Source organism: Loa loa (assembly GCF_000183805.2).
Source record: "Loa loa unplaced genomic scaffold supercont3.14, whole genome shotgun sequence".
Classification (NCBI taxonomy): Eukaryota; Metazoa; Nematoda; class Chromadorea; order Rhabditida; family Onchocercidae; genus Loa; species Loa loa.
The window spans coordinates 1-9,768 of NW_018108194.1; the positions used below are offsets into that span (position 1 = coordinate 1).

Consider the following 9,768-nt stretch of genomic DNA (forward strand, 5'->3'; position numbering starts at 1 on the left):
ATAGTAATATAATGTGAATATAAAAAATATTTTTATGAAGATTTTCATTTTCACAGAATCACACCTTACGTATTTTACTTATATATATACACTTCACCCAACCCATACATTAGCAACATCCTCGCTGTGATTTCATGTACCTTACTTTAAGTCGCAGTCGACATCATTGACACTAAAATGATTTAAATTAGCCGACAGCCATTCAATTAAATCATAGGAACACTTTGTTGACGCAGCAATATGCAACAAATTTTCATTGGTTATGCCAACTTCATAACCAAAATTGGCGCCATTTTGAGTTAAGAAAACCAATGCATCAACTTTATCTGAAAACAGAATAAAATTTTGATCAAAAATGCAAATGCAGGCTTACTTTTCAACCCCATATTAAAATATTTTTCATCAATAAACCTTGCTTGTCCAATTTTCTGTGAACTAATGATCACAGGAAATATGATTCAGGCAAATATTGTTGTCCATCTATATATTTGTCGGTCCATACACCAATAACACAATCACTTTCGAAATTTAGCCTGTCCTCCTTCTTTTTTTGATTGAGACAGGACAATAATCAAAAGCTCGGAGAGCAAAAAATAGGACTATGAAAGAACCAAAGAGATAAAAAGTACAAAATCATAACAATCTTCAATACTATTAAAAAACTGCTTCAATGAACCAATTAAGATTATGACTACCAGAGGGATTACAACTAATAAATAATATTTTTTTGAACTTTCGATACTAAACGAAATAGGTTCTTACGTTTTCAGTAGAAGAACTTACTTTTCATCAGCATCCTCATCAACAGCGTTCTACCATTACTATCGATGACATTTACATCCGCATGATGATTAACTAAAGATGTTGCCATTTCTATCTGATCAGATTCCAACGCCAATTCCAATGGGAACGTACTGCTGACTTCTTCATTGCACAGTTTGGGCAACTCAAACAGTTCATGTTTTGTACAGAAAAAGTTTTATGGAAATAAATAATTAAAATTGGAAAATTACGAGGCAAACAACTAGAATAAGTGAGATGAACGTATCAAAATCATATTCACCAAGATTTATTGTTTAATGGAAAATCAAACGTTGGAAACTGTTTTGCTTTCCCACTTAACTTTTGATGAGAGCATGAATGACTAAAAAGTCATTTCTTGCAATAGGTATTTTTTGCTGATAACACAGGGCTCATAAAAAAGATTAATGACTGCATGAGGCTACGACCCCGTCTAATTAACTCACTGCTAACATGTCAGCAATATTAAAGTAAAAGGACAGGAATAAACTTACTTCCTCAAAATGTTCAATAAAGAAGAGGAGTAATGTATCACTACGCCTCAGGCGAATAATTGAATGCAACACATGTTCAGCACAGCTGAAATTTACCATTACTTCCGTTTTAAAGAAATCTGAAGACGTCTCAAAGTTCACGTTAGTATTTTACCACTTACAATAAGCTTAGTGATGAACTATAAGTTATGTGAAAATATGTAGTTTCATTTCTTTTATTATTACATAGTTACTAAGTAAACTACTTAATGCTGCGCTGCGATAAAAATTTAACATACATTGTAGCAAAAATGAAATATGTTGTAAAGCAAATTCAAATTAAATCGCTTTTTACCATTAATCGATGTCAAAGATGGAAATAGAGAAAAAAAATTAATGAATCATGAAAATTATTAACAAGCAATAAACAGCAAGCTCTTTCACTAACCTCTTGATAAGATCATATAATAATGAAGCAGATATTTTAGCAAAATCATCAGCACTGAATTCATTCCATTTTGCTTTAATCATTTTCTCGCAGTAATCTTTTAATTGCACCAAGTCATTTTTGGTTGCAAATTCATACAGCATCACACAGCTGTCATAATCAATCCGACCTAGCAGAAGCAATTCACATCTAAAATTAGCACTTAAACAAAAACATCTGCATATCAGTCCAGCATTTGCTAATTTCCTTCTTCCGATTAATCCATAACCAAGTCGGTTCAACTCCGGATAAAGTTAGGCCGGAGATGAGGGATGAAATAAGCAAAAAGAATCGTATAGCAATCGCTCATCTATTGAAGGACATTTAAGAAAACGAAAATTTTTAAATTCTTTCAAAATAACCTTATCTGTAAGTCTAGAAAGCGATACTTGACGGCTGTTGTGAATATTTGCATCAAACAACGAGTTCCCAGTAAACCGTCTACGTGATCCGTATACATCCATTTCAAGACAGCACAGCCTATATTATAAGTAATATCTGCAAATAAAAGCAAACAAGATAATACATGTTCAAGTGCGGCAAAAATTTTTAAAGAAATGTGAACTAGCATATCGATCAACTTTAACATATCTGAGTTTTATACTGCAACAATACAACAAACTCTGAGCAACTTATAGCAGCATACATAACGAAATACATTACAATTATAACCTTCAAATTCAATGCGATCAATTCCCGAAAGATCATCCCAATAATCTGTTCTTGTTGCAATCACTAAGCGATGACCTCGAAACTGATGTCCATCGCAGTGGATTGTTATATCACTACAAAAGAATTTTATGTCTTTTCAAACATCAAAATAATTTCAATTTGATCGATAGTAACTGAAAAAAAATTCAGCCCCTCGATGAACAGATGACTAATCTATAAAATTGCTTAAAAAAAATACTTATTTTGCCAAGAAAAACAACTGAATTGCAAGATAAAATTAAGACCTATATAAATCGTTATCATATATTTCGGTAATTTTCGTCACAAGTTTTTGCACGAACGAAAGTTTCGAAGTGTCACCAATACAAGCATCATTGTTCCCCCTAGTTGAAGCCAGTATATCATAACGTTTCTGCAAATCGGCATAATTCTGCAGCAGTTTGACATGCTCCATCTGAAGAAATTCCATAAAACTCGCCATTGCTATATTCCAACAAGTTGTGCCTCCATCTCACTAATTACCTGGAAGTAATCATAAAAACTTCGCCAAACAAAAAGGTACTTTGTAACGCAGAAAATTTACAATGCTAGAAGTCACCACGTAAAATAACCAATAACCTTTAAAATAACAAAATACTTCACCCAGCTGCCATGAAATTCGACCTTCCGTAAAATGTAAAAGTGACAAAAGTCGGAAGAAGGACCGATATATCCCCACTTTACCTGGCATCGAGGTCAGGCAGTTAACATCAACACCATCTTAATTAAAAAGGGACGATATATCTAAGCTTATTTCCAGCAATTCAGGTATAATCCTGCATTTAGTTTTGTCACCTCTAGAAGAGATGCACATATAGAATGATCCTTGTTTCAGTGACCAATTTTGTGCAGTATAAAAAAACGTTGAGAAAAACGTGGTGTACACTTACTGCACATATTTATTAAATAATTTTGAAATTGCACAGTTTAAACAGCAAGGTGAAGAAAAACGCTGATAACGTGAGGTATTTTATTTATAGCGTAATAATGATTAACAAAGGAATACAAAAATACAGAAAGGAAATCAAATGAGAAGTGAATAAGAGAATTACGTGAGTGGTATTTTTCAAACAAACCGGTCAGTAATTACAAATACTTCGTATTTCAAGACCACTTTTCTAACAACCACAAATTTACTTCATGGATAAATACAAGCACGGAACTTCTTATATTATTGTATTTATGAATAGTACAGGAGAAGAATGTATTTTCAAAACGACACGAAAAATGATCAAAAGTTGCAAGCTAATAACTGAATAAGATATATAGAAGACATATTATAATGTTAACTGCATAAGTGAAGAACAACCAATAAAATAAAAGCAATCCGAAGATCAAATTCAATACAACTATCTTTTTTTCAACAGTGTTAGAGATTTAAGAGAACGAAATTGAATATTCTGAAAGATACGGCCGAAGAGATAAACGAAGTCATAACATTTTTCGCAAAATGTAAAGACACTGCAAAAAAAAGCAAGTTTTTCATTAATTCAAAAATCTTCATGGGAAAAAGAAATCATGTCTTCGACGATCAATTTTAACCAGGGAAAACCAATAACCACTTCATCAAAACAAAACGGTGGCTCTAAAACAGTAAGAAATGAGCTTAACATAGATAAGCATGAAAAATTGAAGATTTTTTCCCTTGAAGATTATTTCAGTATATGGCAACATCTTTCCAAATGCATTGAAATTTTTTCGTAATAAATGATCCTACTGATAAAAATAACTTATAGCAGAATATATCAGGTGTTCATAGGTCTCCAGCCACCAAATCCTTTCTCCAAATCCTGAGCCACTGCTACTAACAAAGAATCAGATCCTGGAGCACCGATAGCTTGTACACCAAGTGGAATATCATGATTGTTCAAACCCATTGGACACTGCACGGCCGGAAGAGCCAACGTATTCCACAGAGCAGTATAAGCGAAATTTAATGGAGTGAACAGCGGTTGGTTATGATAAGGTGCTTCAGTTGGAAACGATGGGAACAATAGGATACCATTATCTGATAGAAGTTCCTTAAGCTCCCGACTTAGCCGATCTCGCTGACTCCTTAGCTGAAAAAAGTTGTTTTAAGAATAAAAATTATAATTTCCATGGTGTTGTAGGGAATTTTTCGATAACTCTTAAATAGTTTCAAAAAAATTAAGAGACTTTCTCAATTGAACATAATCGAGAATTAAATTTGCAGCAAAATCAAGAATTAAATTTACAGTAAAGTCACCTTTTGTTTTTGTTCTTCATTGAATGGTGTAAAATGTTCGTCCACAATTCCAGTAACAATAGCCGGTAATGTATGTACCGATTTGCCTAATACCCATTTGAACAATTCAATGAAACAATTTATATTAACCTAGAAACGCGACAAATTTGGAAATAAAGGGAAAAAGAAAAAGTAGGACGTTAATTTCGGAATGCAAATCCTTTCCTCTTTTATTTGAAAAGTGAAAACTAATAATTCATTAACCTAATGCAAATTGATCACATTTTGAAACACATCCTGTACTATTCAGTAGCAGTGGGAGGATGGAATCAGTGTTATTTAAAATGGAAGGGTGAAGCAATTGTAAGAGAAGCCTTTGCAAGCAAAATGAAAAAAAGATTTACTTTCAAATCGGTCATATGCATAGCAAATTTCGGTGCATCTGCAACATCCATACTTGTTAAGAAAAATTCAAGCGCGTAATGAACGAGTGGTGGATCTAGACGAATGGCGCATAGGTCATATTTAATTTCAAAATAATGAATCGCCTGAAAATAAAGGCTCGGATTTCACAAATATATTATTCATCCACATTACTAACTGAAAGTGATGAAATCCATCGTCTTATCTTTCCAATTAAAAGAGTACTAAAAGGAAAGAAGTAAAAAAAAGCAAACCTAAAAGAAGAAATAACCTTCTGGCAAAGAATTAAATGAAAACATCAACACCTACATTAGCTTGGTGTTATTTTTATTTAATCGGATGAAATTCAGAGAGCTTGTATTACATAAGCTGCTGAAATATATGTTTTGCAAACACCGACTTAATGCCGTATTATATCATTACATGCATAGTTCGTTCATTTCTGGAACAACTCCAATTCATATACCAGCTTCACAGGATGCAAAGTTTGGTTCATAATAAGAAGTAAATGTTTCTAATCCAATCATTAAAACTACTTTCTTTCTTTAGCGTTTGGAAAGCTTCGTCATTCATATCTTGCACCAAAGGTGTCTTCAGGCCTTCCATATAGAAAACGCGTATTTTTTTCATATTGCACGGAGCATCCAGTTGTAACAAATTCGTGCCTTCAGTTCCCGCAAAAACCTATATGTTAAATCATTAGAACATCGCACAGATGATAAAACATCGGAAACGGAAATCATCAGATAAAGTTGACAGGAAATGTGAACGATACCCTTAACAGAACAGACAGATCTTCCGCGTAACGACATATAGGACCAATGAGTAGCATTTTCTCACTACGATATCCATTCAAATGAGGTAAATGTCCTTCTAGTGGTATGACACCTAAATATGACCGAGACTTTCAATAATCTAAGAAAACGTTACTGAATGTTCAAAATTGTTATTAATTGAGTTTTGCGACCGATCACGCGATACGGAAGACTTAGTTTTGCACAACTGAATGTTATGTAAACACGTTGGATATCTTATGTTATATAGTCTGATTTTGCAAAAGTTTTCAATATCACGGAATAAAATGACAAATGAAAATGCACCTGGAGTTGGTTTGAGACCGAAAACTCCATTAAAATAACAAGGCATACGAATTGAACCAGCGATGTCACTACCAATTCCGATTACTGAACCCGCAGCAGAAATTAATGCAGCTTCTCCGCCGCTACTACCACCAGATATTCGTCTACTGTCATACGGGTTTCTGGTACGACCATACACGACATTCACTGATTCCCACCACATGCATACCTCTGGAACATTAGTCACCGCGAGAAGGATTGCACCGGAATCTTTCATCCTACAAAAATAAGTAGAGGAAGTTTGAAATGTAATAATGTAAAGCTATTTAAATGAAAAGTAGCGGACAAGTTGACTGAAATGATATCACAACACTCCTTGCTATGGTTGCTTAGTTGAAAATGATGTATGGAGTGTTCTGAAGACTAAGAATAAAAAGAATTCGAACTAATTATTAAAGTGAAAGGACCTTTGCACAACGATCGCATCTTTGTTACTTACAGACTTTTCCCGATATGATATTCCAACAGTGCAATACAAACCATTCACTTCAATGGAATCCTTCAAGGTAAAAGGCACACCGAGCAATGGCTTCTTTACAGGAAGCTGAAAATAAACAATAAAAAAAAATAAAAAAAATAACAACGACTTGTTTAACTTACCAACTGAATCTTACTCTATTTACATAGGTCCACCTAGCGAATATCCTTAGCTGGAAAAACTTTTTTCCTGCAGATATCTTACTTAGCTTAACCTTGGGAATATCACCACAACCGTGATGAGTATTGTACGAAACTGCAAATTTTTTTCCCAACAAATTAATTCCAACATTAGAACGTCTAATAAGGAATGACATGAAGACGTACACTTTTGAAGTTGTCGCTATCTGCGTCAAGGCATTCTAACATTTCATCAATTTCCTGAGCCTTTATTAATGCTTCTTTAAAATTCATCTGAACAACCGCATTAATTGTCCCATTCACTTCCTTGATGCGCCTAATATAAGCTTCGACCAGGTTGAGGCTTGTTATCTGAACACTTAATATTTAATTCCGCCATGCAAATCGTAACGTAGTTAAAAAAAATTTAACTGTTCTGCATATTACACTTGTATCGTCCATTTCCACAAGGATCTCAATCTTTTCCTAACAGAAAGAATAAAAACATTTCATAATCTTGAAACCTACATAACCATGAACTGAAATAAAGCTTAACACACTATGCCATTCTTTATTACAGTTTTTTTTTTTAAATTCGTTTGATTTCCTAAAATAAAATAAGATCATCATACTAAATAAATCACGAAGTATCGGAAGTAATCGACTGTCAATGCAATCACTCTTAACTGTTAGATATTCCTAACTCTCAGGTAGAGAGAATTAATTCCTCATTTTCGGATCATTTGAGCAACTCGAATAATTGCTACGATGATAATAATATACGCAGGCATGCCAAGTTCATTACTACAGGACCATTTAAGCCTATTTATGCATAATGTTTTACAGGCTCTTGTGACTAACAATAACAAACAAGCTCAACTACTCCAGATTACCTCTCGATTTCGGATCATTTGAGCAGCTCGTGTGGCACTGATCATGAGTAGTTTATCTCGTGGTGTGCTGATCACTTTTCTTGATAAAAAATAATAGATGAAAGTGAAAAGATAGTGAATAACAGCGAAATATACCCTTGAAATGACGAAGAATAATGGCTTTAACCTTTTCATAACGGTTACTAACATATCACTCGTGTAATCTGCAAATGATATTCTTCCATTTTACTTCCTTCCTCCGCGCACACGTAAGCAAAAGCGGAAATTGACACTGATTGAGGATGGATGGAAAACTTTTTAATTAAAATTATAGCAGCAATGCCTGTAGCCTTCCTACGAATATCTTTCACCCTCAACCTTTTGGATTACTTTTAAAACTTGCATAAGAGTCCAACCACCGGACATCCCCGCCTCCATGCGTAATGTCGAGTGGGCATTTTGAAATGTGTCAATTGATCAGCTGACAATATTTTTCGATTTTTTTTGGAACAGTTTTCGAATTTTCATTGCAAGATATGGAATAATATTTGAAGCTTTGTTTCTTTAAAATTTGTGAAATAATTTGAAGTGCTTGCGGGAGAGACAGTCGCGCACGTCTCCGGTCATCTTTGTTCTTTCGCATTTGGCACAAAAAATTCCAAACTTGAGCTCATCAAAATTTGAAAAGGGAAATTTCATGTGAAACTCGTCTTTGCATACTGAGATCCTTGGAATCGTGCGGGGCAAGGGTCGTTCAAAAATTTGAAATTTTAATAATGCAGAAGTGCTGTCTAATAAATGTAATAAATGATTTGCAAATTTTGGTTTAAAAATTTAACATCATTTTCGATAGTTCATTTCTCAGTTTTTATATTGTTGGAAAGAAAAAGGTGGTTGAGTATCACTCACTTTTATGGCTGTACTGGGTACGGTATTGGCTGCTGCATTCTTGCTTTTCGTATGGTTTCTATATGGCAAGCGTGAAATTCATCCCAAGAATTCTATCAAAGTAAGCCGGTTATCAGAACTACACTTTTCCGCTTCCACTACCATTTACTGGGCCTTCTCGCTTCCAATATCATTTGGTAGATAATTTTCTTTTCCGGGAATAGTACAAAAACTACTTCCCATTGGATAAGATGAGTGATGTATGAAACATTAAGAGGACGGATAGAAATGAAGTCTGTCAAACAAAAATGGATTTTCGATTGAAATATTTACGAAAACTTCTGAGATCACTATATAACCAATAATGCTTCCTACAATAGTATGTAGCATAACGAAGTAGGAAAAGAGAGCTCATGTTTGGAAATGTTTATGGATATATTATATTTTAGACAAGTTCACGAAATCTCGCACTTATTTCAAATTTCAAATTTACATGCGAGAAAGGAAAAGTTGAAACAGAACGAACAGATGCTCAGAATCTATCAATAAACAGTGGCCAAACATTAAGGACGGACATTTTACGCACAGGAAATTCGTGGAAGTCGAACAAAATTTCGTCAACTCAAGATTCGGATATAAATAATACAGTGATTGGAGCAAATAGTTCGGTGATCCAGGAATCACAGAATACACAGGATTCTATGACAATCGAGAATGAGGACAATTCGTTGACGAGAATAAATACAAGAAGTGAATCAATGTACTTCTCAGGCCAAGTTCCCAACGAGTACAATTTGAAAATTTCAACTCTAGAATCTCTAGAATGTGCAATTACACCAACAAGTCTAGAGAATCCATTATCAGATGGAGTGTTATCCAAAGATGTTTCATCTAGCACACATAGTTTATCAGCACTGGAAACCGGCATCACCGTAACAGATATGACTGCGGAAGTGCCAAGTGCGCTGAAAACTGCATCAGTTCTTAAACTGGATAGTTTGCTGGAAGTAGACTGCCTTACAACTACCGATAAGGTAAAATCAGTGCAGGATAACGTGCTAGTGTTACAAAGCGAAACTGCAACAAATGCCAGTTGCGATGCAGACTTGAAGACCGAATATTCCATAACAAAGATGAAATCATCATTATTGGACACTGATAATGATCCAAA

At 34.3% G+C, this 9,768-nt stretch overlaps 3 protein-coding genes across 3 annotated transcripts; 1 reads left to right on the forward strand and 2 right to left on the reverse strand.

Annotated features, from left to right (window-relative positions):
• Positions 1-141: 141 nt before the first annotated feature.
• LOAG_09760 (hypothetical protein) lies at positions 142-2,963 on the reverse strand (the record flags this gene model as incomplete). The annotated part of the gene is made up of 7 exons (XM_003145286.2): positions 2,718-2,963; positions 2,434-2,546; positions 2,124-2,259; positions 1,723-1,911; positions 1,296-1,380; positions 784-946; positions 142-326 (listed from the first exon to the last, which is right to left on the reverse strand). The coding sequence occupies exons 1-7, from the start codon at positions 2,912-2,914 to the stop codon at positions 142-144; spliced, it is 1,068 nt and encodes a 355-aa protein (XP_003145334.1). The 5' UTR covers positions 2,915-2,963.
• A 1,254-nt stretch (positions 2,964-4,217) lies between these two features.
• On the reverse strand, positions 4,218-7,919 carry LOAG_09761 (amidase; the record flags this gene model as incomplete). Its single annotated transcript, XM_003145287.1, has 9 exons — positions 4,218-4,532; positions 4,700-4,828; positions 5,083-5,177; positions 5,638-5,785; positions 5,877-5,989; positions 6,202-6,458; positions 6,648-6,784; positions 7,045-7,209; positions 7,731-7,919. 9 exons carry the CDS (start codon positions 7,917-7,919, stop codon positions 4,218-4,220), a joined length of 1,548 nt encoding a protein of 515 aa, XP_003145335.1.
• Positions 7,920-8,622: 703 nt separating this feature from the next.
• LOAG_09762 (hypothetical protein) lies at positions 8,623-9,707 on the forward strand (the record flags this gene model as incomplete). The annotated part of the gene is made up of 3 exons (XM_020448013.1): positions 8,623-8,718; positions 9,047-9,631; positions 9,702-9,707. The coding sequence occupies 3 exons, from the start codon at positions 8,623-8,625 to the stop codon at positions 9,705-9,707; spliced, it is 687 nt and encodes a 228-aa protein (XP_020301808.1).
• Between the last annotated feature and the right edge of the window lie 61 nt (positions 9,708-9,768).